Genomic DNA, 15,778 nt, shown 5'->3' with positions numbered 1-15,778 from the left:
TAAACTGTATATATAATGTTTATTGCAAGTTATTGGCTTGGGTGACTGTGGAGACTGAGGACTCCACATTCTACAGGGGGAGTGTGACATTCTGCAGGAGCTGAAGTTCACATGTAGAAGTATGTTATTGTTCTCACTGCCGCTGGCTAAAAAAAATTATTCAGTAAAAGTGACAAGCCACAGGAGATGGTTATAGCACATTAATTGTGTGCTGGGGATCTGAATTCAGGTCCACATGCATGCATGGCAAGCACTTTCCTGGGCCATCTCCCCAGCACAGGACCAGAATTTCTTATTCAGAATGTTTTCACCAGTCCTTGAGGCTTTTCAACCAAAGAATTATGTGTATATGATCATTTAGGATAATCTCCTTTACTTAAGTCTGTTAAGTGTGTTCACAGCAGAGTTGGGGACAGTTGCCTGGGTAGACTAACATGTCAAAAGGCCATTAAGGTTCTTGAAAGAAATTGCAGATGCTTTCATATCACACTACAGTAGCCCTGTTGAAGAAGGAAACTGTGATGATTTCCTCCTATCCAGTTTCACTTTCAGTCACAAACACAACAGGACACAAAAGCCATGGTATTTCCTTTGCTGAAAAAAAATGTTGTGGCTGATAGGATGAAGCCAGCAAGACTAAAAAGGTCACTCCCAGAAATACATTTGAAGATATACATATTTAGCCAGCATGGTGGCACATGTCTGAAATCCCAGGACTAGAGAGGCAGAGGCAGGAGCTGCAGGCTCAAGGTCACCCTGTTCTAGTTCCACGCCAGAGCTACAAACAGTAAAATAAATGTATAAAAGCAAGTTTATTCATTTATTTGTGTTTTAAATTCAACTTGTGTATATGTGTGTGAGAGATGGGGAAATGAGGGCATACACATATATGTGGAGGTCAGAGGACAACTTTTGGGAGTTGGTTCTTTTCTACCATGGGCTCCCTTGAGTCATCTGTTGTTGCTGGGTCCTATTACCCCCTCAGGGGAGGGGGTGAGAAGGCATGGAGTCAATGGCACAGACACCAAGAGTCAGGTAAAAGGCAAATAGCGGACTTCTCTATTCAGCAATGGGGAGAGCTTTATATACCCTCCTCCTAGCACCAGACTGTGTCCTGATCCAGAAACATTGCATGGTCGCCCCTCATTGGCTAGGCCTGATCAGGTGACAGCGCCCATTGCTAGGCCCTCAGGCAGACTCCAGGTTAGCTCATCTTTCGGTCTCTTAGGCCTTATCTTCCTATTTATCTACCCTTTTTTATTTCTTACATGGGTGCTCAGTGGGAACCAGAGTTCTTTGTTCAGGCTTTGTTGCAACTTAAGGGAAGAGATGTTATTTTAGCTTATGGCTTCAGAATCAGCAAGGAAGGCATAGCAACAAGAGTCACTCACAGCTGGAGCATAAGGCTGCTTGCTCACATTAGGGCGGATCAGGGAGCAGAGCAGAGATGATGCAAGGCGTTCTATTGGCTTTTTCTCCAGTTTAAGACCCTAGCGCAGAGGCTGGACCCTAGTACATTGGAATAGCACCAACATTTAAGATAGGTCTTCCTAGTTCAGCTAATTCTCTGAAAAATGCCCTCACAGATATACTCAAATGTATGCCTCACCATGTTGTCAGCTGACCTGGATCTAGAATCAGCTGGGAGATGAGCTTCCAGGTATATCTGTGAGGGATTATCTAGATCAGGTTAATTGAAGTATGAAGTAGATTCACTCTTCAAATTGAAGTACACCACTCCCTAGGTTGAGTACTGTCTGCATGGAAAGGAGAAAAGCTAGTTGAGTATAAGTATCCATCACTCTTTTTCTTCAAATTCCTTCCACTTTACGTCCCTGTCATGATGGACTGTACTCTTGAATTATCAAAATAAATCCTTTATCCAATTGCTTTGGCCAGTTTTGTCACAGCAACATATAAAGTAACTATTTCACTAATGCCTTAGACATTTATCAATCCAGTCAAGTTTATAAATGAAATTACCAATCACTGGTATCAGTTGCAAATACAGATTTAAATCATCAAGAGGAGGTTCAATCCCCAGCACCCATATGGCAGCTCACAACTGTCTCCAGCTCTAAGGGATTTGACTCTCAAACATACATGCAGATAAAACATCAATGCATATAAAATAAAAATAAGTCATTAAAAATTGCTTTCAACTTTTAATTTTTAAATTTGTTTTTAATTTTTCCCCTTAATTTTTAATTTATGTATATGGGCATTTTGCTGGCATCTTCTAAGCATCATGTGCACCAAGTGCCCAAGAGAGTAGAAAAGGGCCTTGGACCCCCTGGAACTGCAGTTACAGATTGTTATGAAGTAACAGCTGAATGCTGGGAATTGAACTGGGGTCCTCTGCAACAAGAACAGCCAGTGCTCAATCATTGAGCCCCTTACTTTCCACTTAAGTGATTTCTACTTTCTATCCACACTGGCTAAGATTACAATGAGCTCAAGAAGAAAAACCGTATCTGAAACATTAAGGAGCTGGCTAAAGATTAGAGTAGCTAGCCCGGGAGTTCAAGGCCAGTCTGGTTTGCAGATTGAATTTTAAAACAGCAAGAGCTACACCGAGAAACCTTGTCTTGAAAAACAAAACAAAAAATTCAGCGCTGATGCTAGTTCCTACCAACTGGAGGGGTTTGATCAACAGTTTATACTTCTCACTGAAAGGTAAATATTAGAAGGGTCACAGCTTAGACCTAAGGCAAAATGCCAAAACAAAATGTACCTGAGCCAGCATAATTGAGATGGCCTCTTTAGTGTTAGTGTCCAGTTTAGACATGCAATGAAATAAACTACTGTCCATAATCTAAAAAAGGTGTTCAACCACAACTAATGTTATAATTACAAATAAGGGGAATGCCTCAGTGCTTCAGAGTATTGGCTACTCTTCCAGAGGACCTGGGTTCAATTCCCAGCATCCACATGGCAGCTTACAAGTGTCTGTAACTCAGTGGATCTAACTCCCTCACACAGACATACATGCAGGCCAAACACCAACGCACATATGAAAAAGCACAAGTAGCCAGGCAGTGGCAGCACATGCCTTTAATCGTGAGGCAGAGCCAGGTGATCTCTGTGAGCTCAAGGCCAGCCTGGTTTACAGAGATCCAGGACAGGCACCAAAACTACAGAGAAACCCTGTCTTCGAAAAGCCAAAAAAATAAAAAAATAAAAATAAAAATAAGGACTTCAATCACTGTAGATGTTTAGGAATTTTGCAGGAAAGATGAAGATATTAAATGACAAAACAGGGGTTTTGTCAACTGGGAACCATTAAAAGCCTAGAAAAGAGATACTCCAGGGGCTAGAAAGATGGTTCATCTGTTAGGAGTCCAGAGTACCCAAGTTTGATTCCCAGCACCCACATGATAGCTCACAACCGTCTTTAACTCTCAAACTGGGGAATCCACCCTCTTCTGGCCTCCAGCGGCATTGCATGCACCTACTAAAGACACATACAGGCCGGGCGGTGGTGGTGGTGCACGCCTCTAATCCCAGCACTCGGGAGGCAGAGGCAGGCGGATCTCTGTGAGTTCGAGGCCAGCCTGGTCTACAGAGTGAGTTCCAGGATAGGCTCCAAAGCTACAGAGAAACCCTGTCTCAAAAAGCCAAAAACCAAAAAAAAAAAAAAAGAGAGAGACATACAGGCAAAAATACCCATACACATAAAATCCAACTTTTTAAAAATTAAAATAAAGACCTAAAAGGCCTAGCAGAAGAATGAGATCAATAGAAAGTATCCAAATTAATGTTCAAAGAAAAAAAAAAAGATGGGGAAAAACTAGCCTCAATGAGTTATCAGATTAGTTTAGCATATAAATCCAGGGGTAGAGAATGATGTGACTGAAAGACATTTGAAAAATAATGGCTGAATTCAATAAGAACCTAAGGACTGAGTATGGTTGTACACACTTGTAATCTCAACAGTTGGATCTGAAGCAAGATTTCAATTTCAAAGATAATCAGGGTTACATGGTAAAACCCTATTCAAAACTACAGACTCCCAAAATAAATGTAGAATTGGTTTACTGAGGATTAAAAAGATTAATAAGAGGCCTCAAGCCCTTTTTTTTTTGAGACAGGGTTTCTGTGTAATGGAACTCAGTTTGTAGACCAGGCTGGCTTACAAAGATTTACCTACCTCTGCTGGGATTAAAGGTGTGTGCCACCACTGCCTGACTTTTCTTTTTGACATTAAAAAATATACATACATACATATATATATCATGGAGTTAGGCAAAGTGCCACACACCTTTAACCCCAGCACTCTGAGCCAGAGGTAGGCAGATCTGGGACTTTGAGCCACAACAGTTCCACAACAGGCTAGGGCATATAGAGAGCCTATATCAAAAGTAGATGGTGGCCTTGGAGATCTATCAGTGGGTAGCTGATGACCAAGAATCCTGGTGGCATGCATCTTTAATCCCCACATTACTAAAGCCAGAACCAACCCAACCTAGCCTTGAGTATGCCATCCATAAGAAACAAGACTGCTTCAAAACAAGGTGAAAAGAACTGGTAAAGTAATTTTCTGACCGCACACATATGGAATTGTTAAAAGATGTTAACCCATCAGGGAAGGTGGTGTTTGCCTTTATCCCAGCACTTGGGAGGCAGAGGCAAGTAGGTGGATGGCAGAACAGCCAGAGCTAGAGAATCCCAGTCTCAAAAAACAGAAAGATGCTACTCCTATGAGGAAAAATTCTAAACCTCAAGGATGTTTCCCTTCCCACCTCAGCCTAGAGTCAAGAATATCAGGCAGGTAAACTGAAATCTGGTAGACTTGGCAATCTCCAGTCACTAGCATCCTTAGATAGGAAACAAGCCACACCACTAGTGTGAAAAACAGATGAGAAACATGGTATCTGCCCGACTTCCTCTCACACACTCCTCCCTCAGTTTTCATGTATACTTATATTGCCACCTGCTGGAAGAATGAGAGAAAGGAGGGTCAACCATTTCCTAAAGGCAGCTTACTACTCTTCTAAAATGGCTACAAGTCCCTCCAATTCAAGAATGGGGGAGGTATCCAATTGCAAACCAGTTTTGATGACACTACAGGGTAATGATCCTGTATCCTTACTCTGTAAAAAACAAAAAACAGCTATGTCTGCCCTGCTAGCACCAGAGTCAGACTGTCCCTTTTTTGTTCTTTTCTCTGTTTTTCGAGTAAGGGTTTCTGAATAGCCCTGGCTATCCTGGAACTCACTCTGTACAGGATAGATTTACCTGCCTTTGCCTCCTGTTCCTCCTCAGCTCCATCAGTTCTACCATTTCTAATTCCCTCCCCTTAAGCTGCTTTAGCTACAAGACATTAACTGTTCTTTTTAACTAGGATGCTAGCAGAGTCAAGGGTTCCCCTCCCCAGAAAAAATGCTCCATACAAATCCAGTGCCTGTGCCACCCTAATTATTTTTCTAAATGGGAAAGGCTCTAACCTCTAAATCGCCTGTGTCATACCACATAGCCAGTCATATAGGTATAATAACACATCCTTGATGGATCACTGGGGAAAGTACAGGTCAAGGGCCATATACTTCTAAATATATTTGATGGAGCCTCTTTCCTTTAGCTGAACAAACTTCCTGTTAGGTCACTGGCTGTCCTGGAACTCAAGTGCTGGGATTCAAACTACCTACCACACAAGCTCTTATATGGCTTTACTTTTACTGCCGTTTTAGCACTGATCCATGTGCTCCTCTTTACCAATCACTATCCAGCACACCCATCTTAGGTGCAAATGCAGCATCTACAATCAACCAACCTTCCAGATCAGAAACATAATGACGCTTCTGTGTCCCCCCAAACTAATTTCCACATTTGCAGCTGGGATTCTTGAAAGCAGAAGGAACACACTTTGAATTTCCACTGGTCAGAATCTGTCTGAACAGCAGAGTTGGTCTTGCCGAGCTCTTAAGCATCATTCCAAAAGGAAGCTTTAGGAAGTATAAGTCTGGCACCAGAGTTTAGGACTTTTAATTTGTCCTAAAGTCACTGAAGCAAAAAACATGATAAACATTCTTTTACAACCCCCAACGCAAAAAAAAAAAAAAAAAAAAAAAAAAAATTAATTGTAGGAAAAAAAATCTTTTGAAATGTCCTTTAAAAGGCTCTGTCATTTAACAGGTAACAGTGTAAAACCCCAGAGTCCTTTCTTTAAAATGAATCGGGAAAGATTGGGATGGAAGGAACTATTCAAATTTCGTCTTCTTTCCTTGTGGCTTGAAGTCTCCCCCTCCTCCTCCTCCTCTGCCACCTCGGAAGCCTCCTCGACCTATAGGAAGGTAAAACATCATGAATGGGTGGTAAAATACTGGGAATTGACCTCCCACCAGAATGGTTAGGACACAAGGTTAGGAATCAGAGGTTCCAGCTTACCTCCAAAGCCTCCCCGGCCTCTGCCACCAAATCCGCCTCTTCCTCCTCTGCCACCACCTCGGCCTCCGAAACCTCCTCTACCTCCACCTCGGCCCCCAAAGCCACCTTCACCCTTAGGTTTGGCCCAGTCCAAGGTAACTTTGTTCCCATCAATTTCTCCATCTTCCATGGCCTCCTTGGCAGCTTTGGCATCTTCCTCACTATTGAAGTCTACAAAACCAAACCTAAAGCACAGAATAAAAACCACACATTTTAAAGCAAGCACATACATACACAAGAACCAAGTCATTCACATACATGGTGATTATACAGAAAGCACTTAGTATAGATCAAGAAAGATCCAAATGTGGTAAAAATCCTGGTTGGTCTGAGTTTAGATCTCAGAATGTCTCACACAACAGCCAAATATACCTCTGCTTATAAAAACAGAAGCTAAGTGCTAGTTCTGTGAACTCCCTCTTCTTCTCGTGCGAATCCATAATCTGCCACCAGCTGACAGAAAGGAGCTCAATGAGAAGATACTGCAGAGCCAAGCTGTCCATGCAGAACACACCAAAGAGCAGCATTATGTCCTACCCTTTAGAGGAACCAGTTTCCCGATCAGTGACTATTCTTGCACGAACAGAGCCCTCAAATGATTCTTTTAATGTCTCTTCAGTGGTATCCTCAGACAGACCTTTGACAAACAGAGTTTTGGATGGCTCTGGAAGAGAAAAATGTTTTGCAGGGTTTCACTATGTAGCCTTGACTGGCCTAGAACTCAGATCCATAAATTCATGTAATGCCACATTCAGCTGAAGTAGATTCTCAGTGACATTGATTTTGTAAAATGTAAAGAATACTTGTTTTTAACCAGAAAAAGCAATTAATTGCAGTAAGTAAAGAGACTATACTAGATGAGACATATCAAGTTATAAGAGAATCCAGACGCCAATCAAATCCCAAAGTTGCTGCTTTGAGCTGACACAGCTGGATCAGAACTTGACTATCTAGAGGAATTTTCTTGAGATTTCATCAATTATTTCTCAGGTAATCAGTCATCATATCCAGTTGTCATTTACTCAGCAGCAACTTAAAGAAGCCAATCCCATGTTAACATGGACACATACAAGCTCAAAATAAGCCAACCCCAGGCACACCAGGCCAAGAGGACTTACGACTTCTTGCATTAGGTGATCCCCTGGGTCCTTGTAACTCCAGCCTGATTGTTCTGCCCTCAATTTCCATTTTATTACAGGAGTTTAAAGCTTCTTTAGCATCTTCAAATGAAGCAAATTCTATAAATGCATACCTGAGGATTGAAAGTCACTACTCAGAATAAAGCTTACAAACACACAGCATTTACTGTCATCTGCATACAGAACAAGTTCAGTTCTTCAGCTTACTGGATACTAGAGTTGTAAGAATATGTCCAGCTCACATCTAGCAACATAAAAAGTAATTGTTTTACCCTTTAGATTTGCCATGTGGGTTCTGGGGCACTTTGATAAAAGTTGCTTTCTCAAATACTTCCTGAAGAGTTTCTTCTGTTGCACTGTAGGAAAGGTTACTTAAAACCAAAGTTTTTGATTCACCTGTAAGTACAAAGAAGCCACATTATTAGCAAGGCTTGTTCAAGTAAGCCTGTATAAATTAAAGCACTCAGACAAGTGGGCCATGGTGGGCTGCATAACAAGCCTGTTTTCCAACCTACCCCACAAAAGATCCCATGTTAAAAGAAACACAATGACACTTCAGCTATAGGCTGAATCCTAAGAAACACCACTCTTGATTCAAATGACTCAAAGCTCAGTAGACTGAGCATCCATCATACACAGTAATGCTTTCCTTGCTCCTTTCATTTTCAGACTTACTAGATGACTGCTCTATGCTGTCCTAGAATATTATTTAAAATATATATAGTTTAAGCCATTAAAGTATAAAACATACCCAACAAAGAAAGCTGTAATTGCATATGTTCCAATGGAAAGGATTTCAAATAGCTTTCATTTATGAATATTAAGTTAGCATTATGAACAAAGACACAAATGACTTCTAAACCCCAATGTAGAATGAACCCCTTTAACTTACCACTCCAAGTGCTATTCTTTCCAGCTCTTTCTTGCCTTTGTCCCTTCTCCCCAGTGTAGTAGAGTGAAACAGATCGCCCATCAATCTCTGCCCCCTGCTTTTCTTCAAAGTTTTTCTCTGCATCAGCTTCAGATTTAAATTCAATATAAGCAATCCTGCAATAGAAAAGAGTACAAGCAGATCCAAATAGTTATTCACTTAATAAGAAACGCATTAGGCAAATGTCATTCAACAGTGTTACCATGTAACCTTACATATATTAACCACTTACAATCATGTGCACTCAATGACTAAACCAGCTGGTGTATGATTACTGACACAACTTTTACTGTTCTTTTTCACATATTAGCTCATCTTTAAAAATCATCCTTTAAAGTCATGTGGACTATTCCAAAAAACCACAGCAATGTTAAACTGCCTACATTTTTCTCATAAAATAGGGAAGGTTAGTCCTGGTGTTACCAGGAGCCTGAGGCAAAAGATAATGCTGATTTGGATATTTGGATGCAGGCCAGCCTATAACAGTGATCACAGCTTCAAAACCAATCAGCTGGGCTTGATGCCACTCCTTTAATCACAGCACCTAGAAGGTGGAGGCTAGAGGACCAGTTCAGTCTCTGCCTACAAAGTCTGAGGCCGTATAAACTTCATGAGACCCTGTAGGAGAGGGGAAGGTAACACTCAACCACCAACTTAAATACCTTTTTGTTAATAAAGCTCAATATTCAGACACAAAACATACCCTTTACTCTTCCCATCCTGGCTAACCAATCTGATCTCCAGGGCATCTTCAAACACTTCTTTTAACTCATCCTCAGTGATGTTGAAAGAAAGGTTCTTTGCTAAAAGTGTTCTTGCAGCTCGAACTAGATTAAAAGAAATTCAAGTATATCATTTAGCAAGTTACAAAAGAATAAAGCAAATAGCTCCTATAAAGGACAAGGTTCTATGCGAAGAATGAAGGGATAAGGGATGGAGAGTTGGCTCAATGGCTAAGAGCACTTTGCACGAAGGACTCATATTCAATTCTTAGCACTCACACCAGGCAATCATGTCCTCTACATATATACAAACATGCAGGGGAAAGAAAAAAAGAAAACCAACCCTACCCAATCCATTTAACATGTGCCAATACAGAAAAAAGCAAAGGCACAAGGGTAATTAGGAGCCTGATACAGTTTAATAAAAGAACCTGATTTACCCAATCTCATTGCTAATGAAAATCGAATCCCATGACTGAAAGACATGAAAATACAAATCTAAAAATTTTCGAGCAATGACATTAACAAAAATAGAGGATGACATCTGACCTATTAGCCTGTCAAAATGCAAGCCCACTAGAAACACTGTATAAAGTTCCCCACAGTTATACGTATTAAGGTGTATATGAATTGTTTATTTTGATTTAGGTCCCATCTCTAAGATATCAAGAATATGGATTATTCCACAATTAGTGATATGGGCCTATACCCACTAAGTTCATGACCTGTAAGAACTACAAATTGAGTTTATAGCTACCTTGTCAGATGTTTGAAAGGGGACTGACGATAAAGTGCTTGCCTAGCATGCAGAGGGCCTAGGTTCAATTTTCAGCACAGCTAAATAGAAAACAAACTTCAAAATTCCAATTCTGTGAAGTATGCCCTTTGGGTACGAAGAATTCATTTTAAGAGATATTTCAACTATAGTTCTTTTACTGTGTATACCTGATGCAAATGTGTTCAGGACAGTTCTGGAGTTTTTCCTACTTTGTGTGGCTTCTAGGGATCAAAATCAAGTTATCAAGCTTTGCAGTAGGTACTTTTACTCACTAAGCTATCCACTCTGCCAGCCAATACAATTTCCTGAATAAGACAATCCCTGTTTGCTGAGTATAACACACTCCTATTAACAGCAGTCTGATTATCTAGTGAGCTTTCAGGACTGTCAAAGACCAAGACCCTCTCGTTCAGAACAACTAAGATTATATTCCCTTTTCGAATTCATAAAGTAGAAAGCAGCTGTACACCCCAAGAATTGAACTTGTCACGACTTCTCATGCACCTTAACCCATGTCAATCCCATTGGTTTACTAAGGAGAAGGGTCAAAGTATACCTCCTAAGTCAACCAGACCCTTTTACGTACCTTTCTTACTATCTCTTCCTTTTGGTTTTTCAAGTTTAATTTCATTGCCAAACACTTTTAAACCAGTGAGCTCCAAGGCCTTTTCTAGGTCTTCAGCAGACTCAAAGTCCACATAACCAAATTTCCTTAAAGATGAAAAGGACAAGATTACAGGCATTAGAGAAATTTAGATCATCTTCATCTCCCAAAGAACCAAATCTATGTACCAAGACATGACAGCAAATCTACCTAGATTTCTTCATTTACCACACTGTAATTGACAGTACTAGCTGGAAGAGGATTTGCTAAGTACTTCTAGCTAGAAACATTCACCACGACTATTCAGATCCAATAGTCTGAGACATTGCCCAAAGTGCCAAATTTTTAAACTTCCTGTAATTTGACATAACACCAAGTCAAATATTGAAATTTCCAGTTTGCAGGTTCCATGATATGATGACTTATTAGATGTCTAATCTTTATTAAATTTTATATATATATCCATCCCCATGGGATGGGAGAAGATAAAAAGTGCTAGCTAATCCACATGTAATATTCAATGAAAAATTTACCTATTTGTACCAGTTCTGACATCCACAACAGCAAGATCATTTTTAGCAAAAAGTTCACTAATGGCAACTTTTAATTCAGCAACAGACTTGTTTGGATTAAGGTTTCCAATGAAGAGATTGAAAGGTGTTGTTGATTCTGAGCCTGCACAGAAAATAAACTTTTAGTTCACTTATAAGCTCACTACACATAATTTTCAGCATAAAACTTTCATGAAGCACATCAGCATATTGAATCTCCACACTAGGTTTCAGTATTAAGTCCCTTTGTCATTCATCACTTGTGCTATTGCTACTTTTATCTACTCTCACGTCCGGAAATTTTAAAGGATTACCTTCCACTTTCTGTTTCTTGGCTTCAGGAACTTCTTTCTGTTTGGTCATTTCCTTCTTCCGTTTTCCAGGTGCTGCTTTAACAGGCTCTGGATAAGATTTTTAGTGTCATTCATGAGTAGGCAGATATTTAAAGCACTTCCATTAAAAAAAAATTACTGAGGTCAGTATACTTTTGAATTTAATTTGGTTACCTTCTTCTTCCTCTTCCTCATCTTCCTCCTCCTCCTCTTCATCATCGTCATCATCCTCATCGTCTTCATCCTCTTCATCATCCTCCTCCTCCTCTTCAGCCACATTCTTGGCTTTCACAGGAACAACTTTTGCAGGAGCTTTCTTTCCTTTAGCAGGTGTGATCTCCATAGCTTCTTCCTCTGAGTCTGAAAGAAAGATAGCTCAGCAAACAAGGCATTTGCTGCCAATCCAGAGAACATGAATCCTACACACATTAAAAAAAATCTTAGAAAGAAAATGAAATCCTGACAACACGCTAAGTTATGGAAATCTAATCATGAAGCGGTCAGGGGACGGACATGCAGTGTTATCTGCAAAACTTAGCTCTAATTACCTGCAAACAGAAATCCACTTACCATCTTCGTCTTCCTCTTCATCGTCATCGTCATCTTCCTCATCGTCATCGTCATCCTCATCCTCTGAGGCCGGAGCAGCAGCAGCTACTTTAGATGGTTTCACTCCTTTCATTACTGGTGGCTCAAATTCATCCTCTTCCTCATCATCTTCATCTTCATCACTGTCATCCTCATCATCATCGTCGTCGTCTTCATCCTCATCACTGTCTTCCTTCTTGGCATTCTTACCATTCTTAGCACCCTTGGCTGGAGTGATAGCTCCCTTCTTACCAGGGGTTGCTACCAATGCTTTTGCTTGTGTGGCTCCCTTTTTACCAGGTGTAGCAACTGCTTTAGCTGGTGTTACTGCCTTCTTGGCTGGTGTGGCTGCTGCCTTTTTGCCAGGGGTAGCAACAGCTTTCTTAGCTGGTGTGGGAACTGCACCCTTTTTTGTTTGTGAAACAACTACCTTCTTTGCTGGAGTTGTGGTAGCCTTCTTGCCTTTTTTCTGAGGGATTACAACCTTTAAAAGCAAACAAATCATAAGACTTCCCAATATCCAATGCCATCTTAAGATATTGACACTAACTTTGAGCTCAAGAACACCGGCATTAGATATGTGTTAAACCCCGGAGTCACAGGACTGCAGAGATGCCTCAGCAGTTAAGACTACTTGTTACTCTAGTGAGGACCCAAGGTCAGTTCTCAGCATCCACATGATGGCTCTAACTCTAGTTCCAGGGGATCCAAGAGCATTCTTCTGCCCTGAGGGCACCAGGCATGCTTAGCACACTCACACACACACAGATAAACACATAAAAATAAATCGTAGCCAGGTGGGTGGCAGAGGCACAGGCCTTTTATCCCAGCACTCAGAAGGAAGAGGCGGAGGCAGGCGGATCTGTTTGAGGCCAGCCTGGCCTATAGACTTCCAGGATAGGAGAGAAGGCTCCAGAGAAACCCTGTCTTGAAAACCAAAAAATAAATCTTAAACCTCGGAGTCAGAGTACATGGCTTTCTATATGCTTACAAACACCCAAGTTTAAGAAACCCTCATACATGAAACTGGCCTCCAACTCCACTCCTACACCTCAGCCTTAAATACTAGAGTCACAGCAAAGAAATATCTATTTTACTTTCATTAAAAAAAAAAAAAAAAAAACCCACCCAAACCACATTTTGTTTGGTCATTACTAGTACAGCTCTTCTAAACAAGAAATCTGAGCATGATCATTTTATAGCCCAAGCTTGCCTGAAATTCAAGAATATCCGTACTCCTGCCTCCTGAATGAAATGAGCATGTCTTTAAATGAACCAACAGTAACAGTGTCCCAGATCTAGCAAACTGGTAAATGTTAGCCTTCCATCCATATCAGATGTATTTTATACATTGAGTGTATATAGTATATAGTTCATACAATAGGCTGAATGAAGCTTAGTGTTTGGGGCCAGCATGCATGATGGAATACTGGGAATGAAAGATAAATCTTGCTTGGAGAACAAGAATTAAAATTACCCTCCCATCTAAATAGTGCTCAGTTTAAGTCCCTTAAACACAGAAAAAATAAACCCATATACATAAGATAAATATGCCTTTGCTATGAGACTCTGACTCCAAATCTCATCTAAAATCAAAGTCCTGGGTTTCTTAATAATTTTTCTGTCATTAGCTGCAGTGGCTAATGCCTTTATTCGGAAGAATCTGAGGCCAGCCTGGTCTAAATCAAATTGAGTTCTAGGACTGCCAGGGTCATGTGGAGACCCTGACTCAAAACAAAACAAAAAAAAAAAAAAAAAAAAAAAAAAAAGGGAATTTCGTGTCATAATGTCCTGCCAAAATGCATGAAGCCATGTTGACTGTGGACTGAATGAAAAATAACCTAGGATAAATCCCACCTTCCAAAAAAGGAGGGAAAATAACCCCACAAATTTGTGGGGAAATCTTTTCAATACAGCATATGAAACCTGACTGAAGAGTGAAATGGACATCCCTCCCAGGTGTTAAACTCAATTAAATAGTCAAATGATTATCGATGGCAAGAAAGAACTTGTCACTCAACGATTTACTACATACTAGAATACCGTATTTCTGATAAAGATATTTAATGCAGGGATAAAAAATTTTTTTGAGAAAGGGTTTCTTTGTGGAGCCTTGGCTGCCCTGGAACTCATAGAGATCCTCCTGCCTCTGCCCCTGCAACGCTAGGCAGGAGGCACCACTGCCTGGCTCTTAAAACTTTTTTTTTTTTTCAACTAGCTGTATACCTCTTCTCCACTGCTGTCATCTTCTTCATCTTCTGACATTTCTTCGTCTTCACTGTCTTCTTCCACTTCCTTTGGGGGAGGAGCCATTTTCTTGGAGTCACCGTGGGTTTTGCCGGCCTACACAAGTGTACACAAAATCATGCCTCTACCCGATTGTTAAGCCATTTTGTGCTTTGCCATAATCTTTCTTAATGCCCACTGGGCTATACTGTTAAGGAGCACGAGCATGAAAGACATCATTTTGGCAATGTATGACAATTCCCTGGCAAATTTTGCTGAGAGCCACCTATAGTTTGTTCTTCCTGTTCAGGCAACTTAACGCTCTTTACCACGAACTACCCACACGTTTCGAAAGTCTACTAGTCACTGCACACTTCACATTCTAGCACCTTCTCCTGAGTTCAACTTACAGGTAACCGTCTAAACTACTTGCTGTGGCGAGGGGTATCCTGAAAGCCCCTTTTTAGGAGGAGCATCTCTGCACCATGACTACTTCCGACCTTCTCATACTGGAGGCGGGCCACGTGGAGGCCACGCAGGCCACCATGCGCTTCCCCAGAGTCCACCACGTGTCGGTCCGCCCGTCACGGGCAGGCAGGGATGGCGAGGCCTCCCACCCAGGCCAATCCCGCTGCCCCGGCACTCCCTCACCCCGAAACGCGCGACACCCGCGGGGCGCCAAAACCCACGTGGCGAGCCGCGCAGCGGAGCACGTGCGACAGGAGGCGGGGCCCGGCGCGCGCCGGTCGCACGCGGCGGGTCCCATCTGCACACGGCGGGCCCGGCGCCCCCTCCCCACTCCCGGCTCCCCGGACCTCAACCCCTCCCCTACACACACCCCGACCCCCGGCGCACCCAGCACCCACCCTCCCGGAACCGGCCTCAGCTCTTCTCCCCACCAAGTCAGAGGCCAAACACCGCGAGACCTCCCGCTAGTCGCGCGAGACTTCCCTCGGCATGGCGCCCTCGAACGCGCCCGGGATTGCGCGCAGGCCCTCCTCCCCTCAGCGCCGCGCGCGCGCGCGCCCCTTAGAGAGCAGGCCCAGGCGTCCGCGCCCGCGCTCGCGCGCCCTGCAGGGCCCCTCACCTTGGCGAGTTTCACCATGATGGCGGGTTGTGACGACGGCGCGTGTGGCGGAGTGAGCAGCTCAGGGGAGCCCAGGGGAGCCCGCGCGAACTCGACGACCGCGACGGGCGCTGAAGACTGGAGCACGTACGACCGACTGCCCGCTACAGCTAGCGTCTGAGGCGAAAGACTGAGCCTGCCCAGTAATCGCCCCTGGAAAGGCGACGACGCCGTCCTCGTGACCCCGCCTCCACCAACCAGCGCTCGCCTCCGTCCCCGCGAGCCAACCGCGAGCCTTTAACCCAGGACGGCGTGGGGCGGGGCTCTGGCGTCGCTGGGCGGGGCTGCCGGGGGCGGGGCCTGCCGGCCGCGCCCGGGAGGCGGGACTAGTTCTGCGCAAGGCGGACGTTGACTG

General features: G+C 42.7%; 1 protein-coding gene and 3 non-coding genes across 4 annotated transcripts; all 4 read right to left on the bottom strand.

Moving 5' to 3' along the window:
- Positions 1–793: 793 nt before the first annotated feature.
- Positions 794–15,531, bottom strand: Ncl (nucleolin). The gene is made up of 14 exons (XM_052750531.1): positions 15,385–15,531; positions 14,298–14,414; positions 12,054–12,555; positions 11,658–11,843; positions 11,466–11,552; positions 11,134–11,275; positions 10,583–10,707; positions 9,200–9,323; positions 8,458–8,612; positions 7,838–7,961; positions 7,545–7,678; positions 6,964–7,090; positions 6,388–6,611; positions 794–6,283 (listed from the first exon to the last, which is right to left on the bottom strand). The coding sequence occupies exons 1-14, from the start codon at positions 15,400–15,402 to the stop codon at positions 6,201–6,203; spliced, it is 2,148 nt and encodes a 715-aa protein (XP_052606491.1). The 5' UTR covers positions 15,403–15,531; the 3' UTR covers positions 794–6,200.
- LOC128118084 (small nucleolar RNA SNORA75) lies at positions 6,771–6,907 on the bottom strand. The gene has a single exon (XR_008221005.1). It is a non-coding gene; the product is annotated as a small nucleolar RNA SNORA75 (small nucleolar RNA).
- On the bottom strand, positions 7,357–7,436 carry LOC128118087 (small nucleolar RNA SNORD20). The gene has a single exon (XR_008221008.1). It is a non-coding gene; the product is annotated as a small nucleolar RNA SNORD20 (small nucleolar RNA).
- On the bottom strand, positions 11,349–11,418 carry LOC128118086 (small nucleolar RNA SNORD82). The gene has a single exon (XR_008221007.1). It is a non-coding gene; the product is annotated as a small nucleolar RNA SNORD82 (small nucleolar RNA).
- Positions 15,532–15,778: the final 247 nt, after the last annotated feature.

This window comes from Peromyscus californicus, unplaced genomic scaffold (genome assembly GCF_007827085.1).
Source record: "Peromyscus californicus insignis strain IS unplaced genomic scaffold, ASM782708v3 Scaffold_21__1_contigs__length_65335640, whole genome shotgun sequence".
NCBI lineage: Eukaryota > Metazoa > Chordata > Mammalia > Rodentia > Cricetidae > Peromyscus > Peromyscus californicus.
The sequence above is the reverse complement of the archived record's forward strand: the minus strand, read 5'-3'. Positions and strand labels throughout refer to the sequence as shown.